The 20,428-nt window shown below is 39.5% G+C and overlaps 1 protein-coding gene across 1 annotated transcript; it reads left to right on the top strand.

The window, feature by feature from the left end:
• Positions 1-4,535: 4,535 nt before the first annotated feature.
• PPAT (phosphoribosyl pyrophosphate amidotransferase) lies at positions 4,536-20,201 on the top strand. Its single transcript, XM_063459983.1, has 11 exons — positions 4,536-4,844; positions 7,598-7,664; positions 10,294-10,500; positions 14,922-15,034; positions 15,437-15,588; positions 17,355-17,427; positions 17,509-17,663; positions 18,200-18,327; positions 18,431-18,652; positions 18,855-18,975; positions 19,740-20,201. The coding sequence occupies exons 1-11, from the start codon at positions 4,717-4,719 to the stop codon at positions 19,910-19,912; spliced, it is 1,539 nt and encodes a 512-aa protein (XP_063316053.1). The 5' UTR covers positions 4,536-4,716; the 3' UTR covers positions 19,913-20,201.
• The last annotated feature ends 227 nt before the right edge of the window (positions 20,202-20,428 follow it).

The raw sequence follows: 20,428 nt of genomic DNA, 5'->3' as shown, positions 1-20,428 counted from the left end.
GCTGGGTAGAAGCATGTCCTACTCGTACAGAGAAAGCAGGAGAAGTTGTAAGATTCCTGCTACGAGAAATAATACCCCGATATGGACTACCCTGTTCTATAGGATCGGACAATGGTCCAGCTTTTGTTCACCAGTGCCTACAACAACTGACTCATATGCTTGGTATAAAGTGGAGGCTTCATACTGCATATAGACCCCAGAGTTCTGGTAAGGTAGAGAGAATGAATAGAACTATAAAGAACCAGTTGGCTAAAATGTGTCAGGAAACCCAACTTAAGTGGAACGTTCTCTTACCTATAGCGCTATTGCGAATCCGCAGTACCCCTACCAGAAGGATGGGCCTCTCTCCTTTTGAAATTATGTATGGGCGACCACCTCCCGTACTTGGTAACTTAAGGGGGGATTTGAGTCAGTTGGGAGAAGGAATTACTCGGCAGCAGGTTGTAGAGTTGGGTAAGACTATGGAGGAGGTACAGAAATGGGTACAAGATAGATTACCTGTGAATATTTATCCCCCTGTTCATAATTATCATCCAGGAGACCAAGTGTGGATTAAAGAGTGGAATAATGTACCGTTAGGGCCCAAGTGGAGAGGTCCTTATGTTGTTCTTTTGTCTACCCCTACAGCGATAAAAGTAGCAGAAGTGACTCCGTGGATACATCACTCCAGGGTTAAACCAGCAGCAGTCGATTCTTGGCAAGTTACAGCAGATCCAGAGAATCCCTGCAAGATCCGGTTGAAACGCACTACTCAGTCGGAGTAACGAGGAATTATTGTGGATTACAAATTTTATTGTTACAGGTGTAAGTGAGAAGGCCATAATAAAGCCTGTCCTCTTACCAACACATAGTGTATAAGCCAGGAAAGTCCCGAAGGGACACCTGTGAAGACGAGCAGAACTCCATTCCCTGCAGCCCTCACATCCTGGAAGCTGAGGTTCCATCGCACGGACGAAGACTGAGGATGACGGCGAAAGATGTGCTTTTGATTGTGTTTATTTACATGTGTTTTTATATTCAGGAAGGTAGAGGTACCGACACTCCTAGCTGTGAGGTATGCATTAAGACTACGAGAACAGGTAACCATATTTCCCAAACCCTAATTTGGCATTCACAATACGAGTGTAAAGGAGATGTATCAAGATGTAGATACTTAAATATAGACTATAGTGTGTGCCATTTAGGAGTAGGAGAACCTAAGTGCTTCAGTCCAGAGTATCAACCTCGTACAATTTGGTTGACTCTCAGGAATGGAGATCCTCAGGGGACCCTAATTAATAAGACAGTGTTAGAATCCGTATATTCTTCGGGTGTTCTGCTATTTGATGCATGTAAGGCGATATCGAGTGGTAGAAAGCCGTGGAATGTATGTGGGGATCTTAGATGGGAGAGGACGTATGGATCTAACGATAAATATATTTGTCCCAGTAGTAAAAATAAATATGTGAGTCCTAGATGCCCAAATAAAGACTATAACTTTTGCCCATATTGGTCTTGTGTGGGGTGGGCGACTTGGGGACAGACAGTAGATAAAGACATGATAGTGACTAAGTTGCCGACTAGCCCTTATTGTAAGTCTATGGAATGCAACCCAGTCCATATACTTATAAATAACCCCGACAAGTTCTTAGATAAGTATGGAAATTTATTTGGGTTTCAGATATACGGGACGGGTTTAGATCCTGGGACATTATTGTTTATAGGGATAGAGACTGATACGGTATCCTCCCAGACTCATCAAGTATACCATTCCTTTTATGAAGAGATGAGTATAGATAATAAGATCCCCCATAGCGCTAAGAACCTGTTCATTGACCTAGCTGAAAGTATTGCCGGTAGTCTTAATGTTACCAACTGCTATGTGTGTGGAGGTACTAACATGGGAGACCAATGGCCTTGGGAAGCAAAGGAGGTAATGTCCGGTTCTGAGGCAGTTGACCAACTAATATCTACACAAGCCGATTATCATTTGAGTGTTAGAGGTAAATCTGAGTGGAGATTAAAGACCTCCATCATAGGTTATGTTTGCATAGCAAGGAAAGGAATAATGTATAATACTTCTGTAGGAGAATTAACTTGTCTAGGGCAAAAAGCTTATGATGATGATACAAAGAATACAACTTGATGGTCGGCTTCAAATGTCTCAGAACCATCTAACCCGTTTGCTAGATATGCCAATTTAAAGGATGTGTGGTTTGATCTATCTATCACATCTACCTGGAGAGCCCCAGCAAATTTGTACTGGATCTGTGGTAAGAAAGCCTATTCGGAGTTGCCACAGGACTGGGAAGGGGCATGTGTGTTGGGTATGCTCAAACCATCCTTCTTCTTGTTACCGATTGAAACAGGTGAGACTTTAGGTGTTAAAGTGTATGATGTGAATCATAGGAAGAAAAGGGGACCCTTAGAGATAGGTACCTGGGAAGATAATGAATGGCCTCCCCAGCGTATCATAGATTATTATGGGCCAGCCACGTGGGCTGAGGATGGTACCTTTGGTTATAGAACCCCTATTTATATGCTCAACCGTATTATAAGGTTACAGGCGGTGGTTGAGATTATCACTAATGAAACATCACAAGCGCTCAATCTCCTAGTGAAACATAATACCAGGATGAGGACAGCAGTATACCAGAATAGATTAGCCTTGGATTACCTTTTGGCAGTAGAGGGAGGTGTATGTGGGAAGTTTAACCTAAGCAATTGCTGTCTTCAAATAGACGACGAAGGGCAAGCAATAGCTGAGCTTACTAGCCATATGGTTAAACTAGCGCATGTGCCTACTCAGGTATGGAAAGGGTACAATCCAAGTAGTTGGTTTGGTAGCTGGTATGAGTGGTTTGGAGGGCTTAAGGCAGTGGTAGGTGGAGTCCTACTGATTTTACTGTTGTGTCTACTCCTGCCGTGTCTTATACCCTTAGTAGTTAGGTCTGTGCAAAGCCTGATAGGAAGTATAGCAGAGAGGAAGGCTGCTGCACAGATAATGGCGATATATAAATATAAGGCTCTAGATCAGGGAGAACCAATGCAAGAAGATGAATGTTGAAGATTCACATCATAAGATAAGTCTGGTCTGGTTCAAGGTAACTTGCGGTGTAAGCAAAACTAAGGTTATGTGATGCCTCAAGTAATTGTAAAATATCAAGAGGCATCAAAGGGGGGAATGTGGTGGAATCTCGGTAAAAATAAATTTAGTAGGCCGAGATTACCACGTGGCATGTGTACGTGCATATGCTGACGTATCGATCAGTTGGTTGCACGAGGCAAGATACGATCAGTAGTGTACGGAGCATGTGCAAGAATACAGGATATAGTATTCCCCCTCCTCCATTGTGCTGGACAAGCCATGCGGTCAAACAGGAAGTTAATTCTTATATTGTATTGATTGGTCAAGAGAATGTGCGGGTGGAGCTTAATATGGGAGGAGTTATATGCCTATATAAGGAGCCTGCACTATTGTCCGGGGCTCAGAATTTGCTGTATTTTGGTGACATTAGTCCCTCTGAGTCCCGATCGGTGATCCAATAAAGAATCTCTTCCTTCCTGAAGAAACCTGTGTCCATCTCTCTGTACTTGGCTTCCGTCAGTTTCTCCGGTATCACTGTAACTACCAAAAAAAAAAAACTTACAATCCCAGACACATTATATATTCTGTAAATCAGAACAACTAAATGAATTTATTTTTAATTACTTTCTTTTTTTAATCTTTCTTTTATTAAGGCATATCTGAGGGATACAAAATAAAGAAAGGGAAATGCATAGGTAGTACATATCTTTGGTGTTAATACATTGAAAACATAGTTAGTTACATTTCCAGGAAGGTAATGCCTTGTTTTTATATTTTGTGAGTCGCTTAGTGGAGACGAGTTTTAAGCAAGCTAGAATAAGATGCAATACAGCGAGTAAAAGCTTTTTAATTACTTTCTTTAACCTGCACTAATTAGGCACACATTATTATTGCAAAAACTGTACAAAAAACTAATTTTTTTTTGCATTTTTCTCTATTTTTTTTATAGTAAATAAGCATTTATATATATATATATATATATATATATATATATATATCTATCTATCTATATATATATTACATCAAATTAAAGCCCTTTCTGTCCTCTAAAAAACAGTATATAATATGAGAGAGATGCAAATTGAAGTTGAACGCATACAGCAAGAAAATGCAAAAATTGCTTGTGTCATTAAGCGTAAGACAAGCTTCTGAAGCTGTGTCCTTAAGGGGATATTGAACAAGTCTAAAAATCTCTCTTTTCAGGATAAACTCGAGCCACAGGTTGCATGAGGACACAGCAGGCTGTCCCTCTGTGTTTGTGCGTGGCCAGGGTGGATCACCCTCCAAATAACGCCCATAAAGCGGTGTCCATGTTAAGTGCGTAGTCTTCTTGCAGATATAACTGCACGGTGCAGGTGCAGCTTCCTCAGGATCCCCCACAGGATCACGTTACTCCTAAATCCTCTTCCCAAAACAGATAGAATTCCACTGATCTGCAGTAACCTACCCCCCCCCCCATTTGTAGAGTTCCTCCTTTAAAAAAAAAAAAAAAAAAAAGGTCTCGTCCTCCCCCTGACTTGCCCTCCCCCTTGTCCTGTACCCCCGGCCCCGGGGAGGAGCATGGCACTTCCACCCTCCCTAGCTCAGGAAGTGAATGCTCTCTAATCCTCTGTGTGAGTCCCACGTGTTTTCTTGATACATCTTTTGCCATGGAATTTGAGGAGCTCGGGATTGGGGAGGAATGTGGGGTTTTCGGATGCATCGCTTCGGGGAAATGGCCTACCCAGCTGGATGTACCCCATGTCATCACCCTGGGGTTAGTGGGACTGCAGCACAGGTAAATTTAAACGATCATGGTATCTGGAGATAGAATGATTAATTTCTCAATCTGCGTGCAGTGGGTTATTATACATTAAATTTACTGGGGCATGGGATACTTAGTCCTGCAACAGGCAGGCATGTTGTATGGGTATGTGTATATGGTGTCTGATGTAGCTAAAACAAAACTCAGATAATCAAGTCATAGAATGTAGAGTACCTCAGCTGCTGCAGCACCTCTTTGATAAAGTGGTAAAGGGATAAGGGCTGTCTGTATTTCAAGCAGAATGTTTATAACAGAATAACTGGTCTGTACCGAGAGCTTCTGCAGCAGCAAGATGCTCTAATACAGGGGTCTTTGTAATGACGAGGGGGCATAACTTGACTAATTACTCACTCAATATTGCACTTGTATAAGATGTGCCACGAATGTGCTGGTAAGCTTTCTGTTTGTAGAGAATGCAATTCGTTGGTTACATATTAATAATAAAAATAATAATAATATAATATTTTTTTTTTTAGCATTTTTACTTAGTAGCAGAAAAATTGGGAATTATTCAATAGAGCAACTCAATAATTGCAATTGGCTTAAAACAGACTCTTGCCAGCTGTCTTGAATGTAGGATGTAAATGGTTAATGTTGCATAATTTTTTGAATCCATGTGGAACAGTCACCATGGAAACTTGCATAATATCCCTGAAGATAGCGACCATGTCTTCTTGTTATATAAGTGTCTGTTTAAGACCTCTCAATTCTCATGATATCAAACCTAAGTGAAGCCTATTTGGAAATGTGGACCATCCTTTTTTTTTTTTTTTTTTGTGTGTTTTTGTCTTTTATTAACATGTGTGATTGCTGCAGGTTTCTAGGCTCAGACTGGTTGAGTAGGACTTTGTGTATTTGTTTACCAGCCCCCACCTGATGTCCTCTTCCTAAACTTCACAACTTGTTAAGCTGAAACATGACTCCACAATGGGTCCCAAACCAGTCCTCGTGACCCAGTAACTACCCACATTTGGTCACTATCTCCATTGAAATAGAAAAAGGAAATGCAAAAACCCTGGCCTATCGCTCGTACACGAAGAAGGGTTTGGGGACCACTACATGGAAACCACACGTTGTGGAAGTGGAATCCTTGTCCTTCTTCTGGTGTATATAGTTTAAGTTCTATGCATTTTATAAAAGTAGAGGATGGAAAGTCATTGTGATGAACACTGGACTTTTTAATCTAAATTCAGAAACTGGTATCCCCTTTTGAGAACCAAAAGGAGGTATTTGAAGGTTGGGCTTATGTAGAGAATATTGTACATCCCTGCCATACCTTAAAACGTATACAGTGTATTAACACTCCATCAATTAGATTTTCCTTAACCCCTTAAGGACCAAACTTCTGGAATAAAAGGGAATCATGACATGTCACACATGTCATGTGTCCTTAAGGGGTTAAAGGGACTCATCAGGGTGCTTTTTTTTTCTTCTATTCTTCTTATTTAATATGCACATGCATAGCTACAAGTAGTGAAAACCAAAAACAGTCTGCATGAGCATCAAATTAACATGACTGAGCCGATTGTGGCAACCATGCATATGTCTAAGTGACTAATGCTAATTTGAGTGGAGGAGCAAATAGGCTTTGTAAGTGGTAAACAAATGAATAAAACAAAAGTAGGTCAAACTTGGTTAATTACGAGAGGTTTGTGTACTCCACACTGAACTAGAGTGAATTCAAATTTGAATTGCAAACCTTAGGCTGAAATGGTTGATATTGGAAAGTTCTGGACTGCTATAAGCCATAGCTTGGTTATTGAATCCTGGATTTTATTTTGGAGCAGTTTGAATTTAGTGAATGGGAGTTTAAAGTGAACTCCAAAGTAAGTTTGGGAAAGTCACAACAGTTTACACTTGTTTAGTGAAAAACGCTGTTTAACGTGGGAGAAAATAAATATCTGTATTTGAAAAAGGTTTAGCATGCAAAAATTTTGGAATACTTGAAACCAGGATTATACCAACATTTTTATTTGCATACAGTAACTATGGAGCCTCAAATGTCCCTTTTTAAAATGAATGCACACTGTAGTCATTGTATTTGGAATGACTTGGCTTTATTGGGGAGCTGTCTAGACTTGACCTGGTAGCCATGCGGTGTAAGAGCGTACATTATATGGTAGTGTGACTTTCTTGTGTAAGTAATTAATCAGTAAAGGATTTGGAATACACTGTACAGGGTGACAATCACATAGAACATTGCAACTTATGGGTCAATCAGTGGGGGGGGAATGTTCCTAATCTCCTGTGGAGTATCCTATGGTATCGTATAGCTCTCCTTGTTTATCCAAACCGTGTTTTGCGTGTCTCCATGTTGTATCAGTGAGCTGGCACCAGCACTGGCAATTTGGGATGCAATGGGGTTGGAATGAAATGGCTGCTGAAAGATGACCTCTCGGCCTGTGTCTCTCCTAAACAGGGGTCAAGTAGCAAGGCAGAAAAGTACTCTAAGGCCTTTAAAAGTTTATTGAGCCAAGGTTTTGGACCCTTTTAAATTGTGTTTGTGTGTGTTTTGTTCTTTTTTCTTTTAGCCTTTTTGTAATTCTGTAAATTAGGACTGGAGTTTAATTATGTAAGCATATCTTTAATTATTCTAAGGAGAGAACATTTTAAGCAACTTGGTTAAAAACCTAATGTATATCCAGCAGCATCTGTGCCAACTCGTAGAATTATACACCCAGGTTACAATCTATTTTTAACCTATGATGTGTTTTCAATATTTACAGAGGACAGGAGAGTGCTGGTATTGTGACCAGTGATGGGGAACCTGAACCAACATATAAAACCCACAAGGTAAGAAAAATCGTCTGTGATTCTTGTCCACAATATGTTTTGGTTTGACTTCTAGAAAACAATAAAAAAAGACACATTATTGTGTACAATTTTGGCTAAAATTAATTAGATATTTTTTTATTAATAATGCATTCTTTATACAGCGGGTTGGAAAATACACCTTTAAAGTATTCCCCTTGTTCAATCCTCATACTTTCCCTCCACATACATGGAGGTGGCTTCAGCTAAAAAAAAAAAAAAAAACTGGGGGTATTTTACAGACCATTCTGCACCATCTTGGTGTATAGTCTACACATTGTTACAGCTGTAGGTCATTTGTTGTGGATTCGTAATTGCACACCAGTAAAATGCAAACAAAAGTTTGTTGCAAAATCTGAAACTACGCCAACGTTTGGATATTGTGGGGAAATGTGATTAAAGTATGTCCATCCAGGGGCGGGGCCTGGGCGACTGGCAGCACTGTCAGGGAGCTCCGGCAACCAACCTCGTTGTGAACGCCCTACACGAGCTCCGGAGTGCCCTGTGGCCCTTAATGTAAGACTCGTCTGCGACTTACTGGAGCAAACGGAACACCTCTGGAAGCAGCTCTCTCTGCAAACGATGGAGAGGAGAGTGAGGCCTTGTGAGCCCGTCGGACAGGCGAGACGGACGCTCGCCTGTACTGTGCGGCACTGGGCGTCCGCAGGACAAGACACAGCTCCGTTTCCCCCCCTTTGGACCGGTGGGGGTTATCCCGATCCACACTGGCTGGCCTGCAACAACGAATCCCAGACCTTGAGGCAGCAAATCCCGCGACCTACTTAACAAAGATGGCGGCGGCCTCAGGAGCTGGTGAAGCACAGACCAGGAAGCTGCAACAAGACCACACTGACAGATACCTACAGCACCTGGACGAAATCTGTCAGCAACTCTGCGCTACCCTAAAGGCAAGACAGGGGCATGCTATACCCGTTCAACACACACGGGATCCCCGGAGCAGAGTGGGAAGTGGAAGTGGCGGGAAGCCTCTGGGCATCCCATCGGAACGCGCACGCAGGCACCCACATTCTGGCCCACCTAGGCTGCAGGCTACGGAGGGCAAGACCCGGTGCATCGTCCACACGGGCAGGGGACCGCCCGCAGCCAGCGGAGGCACAACATCCGGTCCACCTGTCTACCCAAGGAAGGGCAGGACTTGGACCCTTTGAGGCCCCAAGACCGTGGATCCAAGATGCTGGCCTGCAAGTTGGCCTGGGGCGGGAGGCATTTCCCCCACACCGCACCAACTGCAGAAACCTGGGACCCCCTTAGGATCCACACTCAGACCAACCTGCCGACCGGAATAGGCTGAACGCATGACCCTGGACTGTAACATAATCTAACGCTGACAAAAGCGCTTGAAAATGCTTTACACACACTGCTTCCCGCAAACCTGGCCAGTGGTAAGCCTAATCCTAAACGTTGCTGTTGCACTTGTATATCTCATTTATGTTCTTTTATCATTTTGTTGATGCTTTATTATTTTCACGTCACTCACACTCTAGCTTAAGACTAGCACAACATGTAATCACTCACTCATAGCTTAGGTTGGCAAGAGAGATGTATAGCTACTTTATGAGTCAGCCAAACATGAGCCTAATTGCTAATCTAAAGGAACTGTTATATCTAGCCTATTTTACTATGCACACTTTCTTACAGTAGTTCACTAGAGTTACACAAGACTATCTGCTTAACCCCTTAAGGACACATGACGTGTGTGACACGTCATTATTCCATTTTATTCCTTAAGGGGTTAAACAAAAATTGTACATGTATTTTCAACTACCCCTTTGTAACAGATGTCTAAACATTCCGTGAGGATTGCTGTTGGGGTACCTTGTGCACGGATGTCAAACTAACATGCACTGCAAAAATAAAAAAATAAAAATGTCCATCCAAAGAGATTTTTGTAAAAAAAAAAAAAATTGTATTGCACAATAATTAGTTGACATATTTTGAACCAAACCAGCATTGACACAATTTTTATGCATTCAGTTCTCTGGGTAACTGATAGGACAGAAACTTGTAAAAATGATTGACAGCATCTGCAAATGCATTCAGACCAGAATAACCATGTCCTAAATGGTTTAAATATTTAAAGTGCCACTAAAATACAAATTGGCCCACACATGTGGGTTATGTGAAAGTCGTGGAACTGGAACTACTTTGCAACTTGACAGGGGGTACATTTATTCTCACTCATTCATTGAACAGCAACTTTAAAGTTCACAGAATGTAAGTTATTTTTTTTATTTGTTTGTTTGTTTTTTTTCAAGCCTAAGGCAAAAAATAATGTAGGTTTTGACAGAGTATATGACCATATATTGCATAAGCCTGCCACAGGTTGCTAGGATAGCACCTGTCAAAAACTTGGTACATTGGCATTGTGGTATGCTTAATTTATAAGGGAAAAAAAAAAGAGCGAGAAACGTTTTAAATTCTGTGAGCTTTGATGTTACATGAACGAGGAGTTAACTGGTTCTTGTATGTTCTATATCTATATTGCTGCACCAGGACAACTGCTTCTGCCTAACTATAATGCTTAGGATCCAACCACTGTCCATTCTAAACCATTTTAATTCTGTATGATTTTTTTTCTCCTCTCTCCAAGGGAATGGGTCTTGTCAATCACGTGTTCTCAGAAGAGACTTTGAAGAAGTTGAATTTAAGTAACTTGGGCATTGGGCACACAAGGTATTCAACAACAGGGAATTCTGCCCTGGAAAACTGTCAGCCCTTTGTGGTAGAAACTCTGCATGGAAAGATTGCTGTGGCACATAATGGAGAATTGGTAAATGCTGCAAAACTCAGACGCAAGGTAAACTACTTTTTAATATAACATTGATTGGTCCTGAACACAGCCCTTTTTTTTTTTTTCTTTTTCTCTAGCAATTTCATTATTTACTCTCCAACGCTTTATTTGACGTTCTAGAACACATGTCCTGAAAAGGAGAAGAAGAAAATGCTGACTATGTATAGAGAGTACAAGTTTATTTGCCCCCCCCTCCCCCCCAGATGTTACTGAATTACAGCTCCCATGATTCTCTGGAAATTTCTTTCAAAAATTCATGGGGGTGTAGTTCAGCAACATGTGGAGGGCCAGTTTGGAGACCCCTGATCTACATCCATGACAAAGCAGTAGCTGTAAGAGAAACTGGTTGGCAAACAGCCTCTTCTAATGGACTGTGTTGTGCCCTGCTGTTGGCAGCACAAGCTATACCCCAATCAGATGTCAGGCTGAAGATATCAATGGAAAGTGGGGAGATGTAATCAGCAATGTAATATGTCTGTTGATAGTGATTAGTTCCCCTTTAGACCTTAAGATCATTTATTGTGAACAGGTTACTTTTATAAATCCCCTGATGTGTCAGCATCACTCCAGTGACACCTTAAACCAGGGCTGTCCAACCTGCGGGCCCCCCCAGATGTTGAACTACAACTCCCATGATTCCCTGGCTATCTTTTTAATTGAAAGAATCATGGGAGCTGTAGATCAGCAACATCTGGGGGGGCCGCAGGTTGGATAGCCCTGCATTAAACTATTATGAAATAAAGAAACCGTACTCTAAAAAGACCAGTATTCTATAAATCTCTGAAATTTTAAATGGTGTGTGTGTGTGTGTGTGTGTGTATATATTTTTATTTTTTGTACCTATTAGAGCAGGAGTAGGCATCCTTCGGGCACTCCAGATGTTGTAGACTAACTCTCCCATAATGCACTTTGTCATAATGCTGGTAAAGCATCAATGGAGATGGAGTCCACACCATTGGGAGTGACAAAGGATGCCTACCCAGGCACAAGAACACTGTGTTGCGATTTCTATGTAGGCAGACGCGCACCTATAAATAACTGTCTGAAGAGTATTACATCTTTAAAAGAAAACGAGTGTAATACATTTACAGATTATATTAATCTTGAAATTGAATGTTACTTCTGCCAACACCATCTGCAGCTCGCCACATATAAAATATTGACTTCTTTTGTGGACCTTGAAACCTTGTTAAACTATTTTTCAGTTTTGAGAACATTATACCCATTAGAACTTATCCAGCTCAGTGATAAGAGTCAGTCAAGTTGCAATTACTCTCCGTGAGACTGAAATACATTGGGATGTGGGAGGTAAAGATACACAATATACTTTATGTGAAACATCATTGGGCTCAGCCGTTCTTGTATTATTTGTCATCTAGACTTGCGGTTTTTCAACCAGTGTACCACAAACACATTGTCCTTAAAGTGTGTGTATGTCTTTTTATTTTTTTTATTTATGAAGTGGCTGCATTAAATTTAGGTCCATTTCCAACTATATGGGACATTTTCTCACCTATGTCAAAGTAAAGAATAATTGGATTTGATTTGAACACTTCTTTTTTCTGTTTTTAATTTGTGTGCTTGTGTGTGCTTACAACTGGTAAAATTATTCTCTATGTGATTTACACTGGCTTTCATTGTTAAGCATAGTTACCCTCTAGTAGAAAGCTAACCTGCTCTGCTGAGTGTGGTTGATTCAATAATGAATACAGGAAGTGTACTCTGTAGCTGAATGATACTGGTCCTATAGAACATAATAGGGGGACCAGGACTGATTCAGACACCCTGTATTCAGATGTTCCAATGTGTGATTAGTGATCACTGCACGAGCTGAAAGTTATACGGAATTGTTGAGTTTGTAGCCAATTTTTTTTTTTTTAATTTAAATATGTTAACATGTTAGTTGTCTCAAACCTGTATTGCCCTTTTTAATACTCTCGGGGTTAAACACTCATTATGTTCAGTGTTTTTTGTGCTTTTAAGAACACGTTGTTACATTCTGCTTTAGAATTACCCAGAGAAAGGAAATGCTGTGTTAACTCGTTATCACTGTTATGTAATCTCTCCAACCAAAGCATGTGCTTTAACTGGCACCTGGTAGTGACTCTTATTATGAATGGTACCCTCAGGCGCAATGTGACTCGCATGAGACCTAATTCATTGAGCGTGCTAGTAGTTATGCTTTATAATATGGATCCTGTGTCTGTCAGGCTTACTATATGTCTCTAATCACCATGTTGTTCATTAGTAATAAGTACTTATCAGGACAATCTTACCCAGACCATCATCTTTTTATGATTTCTCAGTATAACCCCTATTTAATACATCCATGTGTCCATTTAATGGATCAAAAAAATACATATCTACATATTTTGTGGATCAGAGTCTTTTTAAAAAGTTTAATTTTACCAATCATATCCTGAATAGAAAACCATCAAATGGGCCTATTTTCTATTTGGACTCTCTGGAGTAAAGTGATTTTGTATTTCGGTACCAGGAAAACCTCAAAATAAAACAGAAGTACAACAAAAAATAGTGTAATCGTGTAACCACCAAGGCTTTATACCACCAGAGCAAGTTTATTGCTCACCAAAGTGGAAGTAGGATACACTGCTTTTCTGAATTTTATGTATTGTAACATATTGCACTATTAGTCCCTCTTTGCTTTATTTTATATGCTGGAATTGTACTCGACACACAAAATTGTGGATCTACATATATCCCAAGACGGGGATTGTACCGTCAAAGCTCTAAACTAGGGATCGACCAATTATCGGTTTTACTGATATAATCGGCCGATATTCAGTATTTTCGGCAATATCGGTATCGGCCAATATAGATACCGATATTGCCGATAATACCTCCTAGGACCGCTGGGCTTATTACAAGCCCGGCGGTCCTGGGGGGGGCGGGCAGCAAGCATTTACTCACCTCCGAGCAGCTCCCCAGTGTAACTCTTGCGAGACCCGCGGCCGTCAGAGCGTTGCCACGGGTTACCATGGCAACGCTCTGCGCTAGCCGCGAGAGTTACACAGGGAGCTGGAGGAGCTGCTGGGAGGTGAGTAAATGCTCACTGCCCGCCCCCCCCCCCACAGCTCAGCCAATGCCACTGGACCACCAGGGACTGTCATAACACCCCTCCCTGGCCAGGCAACAAGCAGGGAGGGGGACAACAAAAATAATAACTAAATATAAAAAATGCCCACACACACTCCATTATTTACACATACTACACAAAAACACTGTGTATATAATGCATTGTGTGTGTTTGCATAGTGTGTGTGTATATAATGCAGTGTTTGTGTAGTGTGCACACTATACAAACACACTGCATTATATACACACTACACAAACACACTGTGTATACAAACACACTGCATTATATACACACTACACACACACTGTGTATATAATGAAGTGTGTTTGTGTAGTGTTTATGTAATGTAGTGTGTTTATGTAATGTAGTGTGTTTATGTAATGTAGTGTGTATATAATGCAGTGTGTTTGTATAGTGTGTTTATATAATGCACACTACACAAACACACTGCACTATATACACACTATACAAACACACTGCATTATATAAACACACTACATTCACTATACACACACTCTGCATTTAGTATATACAGCATTCACTTTTACACGCACACTACACAAACACTCTGCTTTCATTATATACACACTGCATCTACTATACACACTACACAAACACACACAGCTCCCCTGTCTAAACACACTGCATCCACTACACTTGGCATGTATATTTTGTGCATTTATCTTTAGAAATAGTTTTTATTTTCCAAAATGGTAAATGTACAGAATATCAGCTATCTGCCTGAAAGTTCACAGAATATCGGTATCGGCTCTAAAAAAATCAATATCGGTCGATCCCTACTCTATACAGCAGAGCTCTAAGTAGCTCATAAAAGTATGAGTGAGACACATCTATACGTAACTGTCTGGAAAAACCATTAAGACATATTACACTATCTTTTGTTGTATTTCTGTTTTATTTCGAGGTTTTCCTGGTACCGAAATACAAAATCGCTTTACTCCAGAGAGCGTACATCTATACCTTATTTATTACGCATTATTGGGTTATTGTTAAGAGTGAGTATACCAGTGTGTTTTTTTTTTTTCAGTTCTGTCTGGCGCGGTTTATCACCTGTTTTGTCACATTTCTGTAGCGCCATGTATGTTAGGACATTTTTGGGTTGATTACTGCTATTGCTTAGCTGTGTCTCCTAATAATCATATGTATATTTTCCTTGAAAGTTCACTGACCATAGTCCTTCCACAAAACATACATGTCATTGTGGTAACATAATTTTATTATATTAACTGTAGTGTTGTGCCTGGCAGGAATCTGGTGCATTTGAAGTGAAGTTTCTTCCAATGACGAATTTTAATGTCTTTATTAACAGTTGATGCGACATGGAGTGGGTCTGTCGACAAGTTCGGATAGTGAGCTAATTACACAGCTTCTGGCTTTTACACCTCCTTTGGAAGAGGATCACACCCCTGATTGGGTAGCACGGTAAGAGCCAAAAAAAATAAAAAGCCCCAGTTTTAATGCCGAGACATTGTTTCAAAACGCCACCAGTGTGAGTCCACAGAATCTGCATATGCACACACAGAATGAGGGGATTAGCAGCTCTCATGTAGTTAACAAGATATCATGTGAGAACTACGTGGGGTGTTTTTTTTTTTTTTGATGGGGGCAGCTCTGATTAGTTTATGGAGCAAGCCTAACATTTCACAAGATAAGGGTCTGACCTTTATTCATTGTGAAATTGACTGGTCATGTGAGTTAGTGCTGTTCCATTATATTCATTATGTCTTTACTTATTTAGACTCTGGTAGAATGTTATTCAACTGGTAAATTATATTTTGTTTGCATGGTTTAATACTGGGATTTTTAATTTTTTTTTTTCACCAGCATAAAAAACTTAATGAATGAAACACCTACATCCTACTCATTCCTGGTCATGCACAGTGATGTCATATATGCAGTACGCGACCCTTATGGGAACAGACCACTCTGTATTGGACGTCTTCTCCCTGTGACCGCTGAAGACAAGGGACTCCCAGGTAGTTATATAGATAGTGTGCAACAGAACTTTAAACACTCTCTTTAAAAGGCCGGGAGCACTGATATTTAGAATCTTTCAAGAGAGGAAGTCTGATCATGAATGTGATTCATGCAGAGCAGACTATGGTGCTAGGCATCTCTCTTGCTGCTGTACATTGATGCTCTGTTTCTGTCATCAGTGGACTAATTTAATTAAGGACACAACTTCTGGAATAAAAGGGAAACATGACGGAATATTTCCGTCATCTGACCTTAAGGGGTTAAAACTGAAATGGGTCTTTGAGAGGGTGGCTGAAGAAACATCCAAAGCTGAGAGGCGTACCCAATAATGAAATCTGACCAGTTTAGTATATACTTTTCGAAGTTTTAAGGTTTTGCTTTATTTTGATTTGTATTTTTGAAAAAAGTGTTTGTTTGCTTGTTGGTTTAAAAATGGTCATGTCATGTGATGTGTGTCCCTTTTAATGGGTGCATCTTTTCATTTAGGAGTCCACCGTGTGTTTTTTTTTATTTTTCAAGTTGGACTATTTTAATTTATGCATTTTTAAATACACAACCAATCTGTACAAATTTATATTCCTTTTAGTGTTTACATTAATAGAATTGAGATATTTAGTGACCTCATTGTTGCGACCAGTGCATTCGTGTTAAAATTCTGTCTTCTCTGTTACACTTCACCAAACATTTGCCTCTCCAGTTCTAAACCGAATCAAAATGACACTTGGCAGAAATACAGTGCAGTCCATACGTATTTGGATGAAGTGAAAAGCAACCTTTTGGCTGTGTGTTCCAGTGCACTGGACTAGAGATGAAATGCATACTTCCTATATTTTATATTCTTTGTGTTTTGAGTTCATTTACATATTTCTATAAATTATGAAGGGATTGCAGCTCTTCATGTAGTCCCTTTATTTTTATACATCTTAGTGCTGTTTTTGGACCAGATACTGAATTTTTAAGCTTGGAATATTCAAATATTCTACGTGCTTACATTTATTTTTTTTTTATGCCTGGAATTAAATGATCTTAAAAGAACAAAACCAAAAAACACAAACTTGTCCTTTCAATATGCTTTTCGAAGTACGTAAACCAGTTACAGTTGGTTTCCCCAAAACGTGTTACATAAACTATCTTGTATTGATTTACTGTGCCTGGTAGCATTTCATTTTGTTTGGCATGACCTCTTTCCGATGTGTCTCCTTACTTCCCTTCACATAATCTAATCTTCCCAGTGTAACAAAGTCTGTGTAACCTTGTGAAGTAGTTTATTGTTTGTGAAACACACAATTACTTGTGACCCTGAGGCATTTATGGTGGAGTCTGTCTGTAGCAGCAATTGACAAGTAGCTGAACTTTATTCCCATACAATAACTTGTAATTTCTCCAATCTTTGCTTTTAATACCAACAAAACTAACTTTAGTTTATGCGATATAAAGGCAGTTATTGTTCTGTGGCACTAACGTTGTATTTATTTACGAGCCGTTATGACTATACAGTTTAATATGTTTTGTTAGTGAATTTATAGTGCATTTAAAATGTCCTATTTCGTCTCTAAAGTCCTACACACTCTCAGTATATTATGAGGCAGGCTGTGTTGTTTGATCAATCCTTCACATGAACATTGTAGCAGACATTTTGTAAATGTGAGGACATATTCCTTTTCTTATTGTTTTGTTGTCACACCTCCATCAGTCATTTCTTGGAAATTGCATTGTGCATTTCATTATATATAATGTAGAGGTTAAAGGCTTGTTTTTCTTACAGTAAAGAACCGTACTGAGACCGAGGGCTGGGTCGTCTCTTCTGAATCCTGTAGCTTTTTATCTATTGGTGCAGAGTAAGTGCAAAGACTTCTTCTAATTTTTACTCTGGGGTGTTGTTTGGCAGAGTCTAACTTGGCAATTTTTTATTTTTCCAGGTACCATCGGGAAATTCTCCCAGGAGAAATAGTTCAAATTTCTAGACATGGAGTAAAGACTCTGGATATCGTGCCAAGACCAGAAGCAAGACAACCATCTGCTTTTTGTATTTTTGAATATGTCTATTTTGCACGGCCTGATTCCATGTTTGAAGGTATGTTTACATTTTTTTTAAAAAAAAGGCTTGGTCACCTTGTAAGCTTGCTTATCAATTGTTCTTGGCTTATCCCACAAGTAGGGAATCCAAAGCAAATTATTACAAATCTATATCTAAACCACCACATTAGAAATCTAGCATTCCAAACTTTTAGCCAAAATTATGCAAGTTTAGTTTTCTCTTAGTCACATTTCTTTGCACTAGCAAACTGTGGCAATTATGTACCTACTTATATTGAAATCAGTGATTTATACCAGGGCTCAGAATTTTAACTCGCCACAAGCCATTGGCAAGTAAACCTTTAGCCACAACGAGAAGAAATGCATCCCTGGTGATTGTATCATGTAGTCTCTGGGCCTGGCCTGGCTAATGGATTAGGATTTAAAATGTTAACCCCAGATTTATATTTTTATTTGGGCCCTTCAAAATATTTTAGAAGCCACCTTCAAACACCACACACTTCAATAACTAAACATAAATTCTTACCTGCCCTCTCTTCTTTACCCTATTAATATGAGATTCAATCTTAACAGGACAAATGGTTTATTCGGTGAGACGAAGATGTGGCCAGCAGCTGGCATTAGAAGCTCCCGTAGAAGCTGATATGGTTAGCACAGTGCCAGAATCTGCCACACCAGCAGCTTTGGGCTATGCTGAGAAGGTATCTAACTTCATCTTCTTAAAGTAAATTTGTTTAATCAACTAAGCCATATCTCCCTATTCTTGATTTTGTAACCATAACCTTTTCCTTTTAACTATTGCAGTGTGGCATTCAGTATGTGGAAGTACTATGCAAAAATCGTTACGTAGGACGGACCTTTATCCAACCAAACATGCGGTTACGGCAGCTTGGAGTGGCCAAAAAGTTTGGCGTTCTTTCAGACAATTTTGTTGGCAAAAGAATTATACTGATTGATGACTCCATTGTGCGAGGAAACACCATCTCTCCCATCATAAAGTTGTTAAAGGATTCCGGCGCCAAAGAGGTAAAGAGATCTAAATCTGTGTGACTTTTAGACTTCTCTCAATATTTTAATCTATAAAAGGTGTTTTTTTTTTTTTTCTTCATATCCAAAACTGACCACTACTACTTCTTTTGAGTTGCTTGTGGAGTTTAATAAACATAAACTTTTTTTTTTAAACCAAAAACCAGCATTTCTGTATTTAATTAAATTTCCTTCTTTTCAGGTACACATAAGAGTGGCTTCTCCTCCTATCAAGTACCCCTGTTACATGGGAATTAATATTCCCACCAAAGAAGAACTCATTGCAAACAGACCCGAGTTTGAAGACTTGGCAGGTTATATTGGTAAGTCGTTCGTAAAGGAATATCAGGGTAATACATGTTTGTCTTTGGATTCAGTTCAAAATAAACAAACTAATAAATATATTGGTTACCTCTGCTTTTAGTTTGGCTACTCGAGTCATATATTTTGCAGTAGATAACTCTTCTTTTGTTTAGTTAATGAATGTCCATTTGGTCTTAACATCAAATAATCATCTTTCGGATGTCCGTGTTAATGCTCCTGCTTTTTGACATAGAGCAGCTGACAATGTACGGTATATTTCTCAGTGTGGGGGCTTAACTAGAGTAGTAAAGTGTCTGCGTGGGAGGCTGATTTTACTACCCTTCCATAATGTAGGTCTTTGACTACCATATTAATTGAATTACATGTTCATGCTACCGCTATATTGGGACTTGCAGCTTCAATCAGGAGATATATTAGCATAATTGTTTCAAGTTTTTTCCTGGATTTTTATTTAACATCTCTTGGAGCAGTAAATGGTCAGATTTGTCTTTGGGATTCTATAACCATTCATTCTGTCTTCTTGGTAGACACTACAATCAAAGACTCCTTAGTCAAAAGCATGATAAAATACCATGAATTGTGCCTTTTATGGTAAAGGAAACAAATTGTAATGGTGGTCAGTTTTATAAGTTAAACCAATTGGTTCCGCATTATCAGTGTACCGTTTAACCGATATCCAGACTTCCTGTGTCCTTTTGAAATGTCAGCAGATTTAAGAAACAAACTATGTGTCTATTAAACCTTTTACATATTTTCTTTCAAGGTGCAAACAGCGTTGTATATCTTTCGGTTGAAGGCCTAACATCAGCAGTCCGTGCCGGTATCAAAGACTTCAAGGAACAGAAAGGTTTAAATGGCAAAACCACACCTGCATCATCCATTGGCCACTGTACGGCATGTCTTACAGGAGAGTATCCTGTAGAACTGGAATGGTGAAATGTCCGATTTCCATCCTTGGGGTGGACCTCCATGTCCATGTAACTGTGCTGTATCTGGTGATATGTGATGGACCATTTTTATTTTCTTTTTTTAACGGATGTACAACAGACTCCCAGTACCTTGATGCCTCTACAAGCAATTACTCTGTGCTGAAGCACCAATAATTGCAGAAACAAGAAACCAATTCCTGTGAGCTGTGGATCTTGACTGTTAATGCTCTGGAGATTTTCACATGTACAGTGGCATACAAATGTGTATTAACGTAATGTGTTTTGCATTCAAAAAAACACGCATTTCTTTTTGACTCTCAGATGAAGTACAAAAAACATCAGAAGGATGGTCAATAAATCCTGTTATATTTTTACTGTATGACTAATCAAAATCTTATGGTCATCACATGCAGTGTATGATAATTGTAAGTTTTATTGTAGAGATATCACATGTTTTGTTGGATGGCTTCTCTACTGATGTTGCCATCTTAATTCTATACAATTATTTTATTAAATGCATAAT

The sequence above is a fragment of the Pelobates fuscus genome, chromosome 6, assembly GCF_036172605.1.
Source record: "Pelobates fuscus isolate aPelFus1 chromosome 6, aPelFus1.pri, whole genome shotgun sequence".
Lineage (NCBI taxonomy): Eukaryota > Metazoa > Chordata > Amphibia > Anura > Pelobatidae > Pelobates > Pelobates fuscus.
The sequence above is the reverse complement of the archived record's forward strand: the minus strand, read 5'-3'. Positions and strand labels throughout refer to the sequence as shown.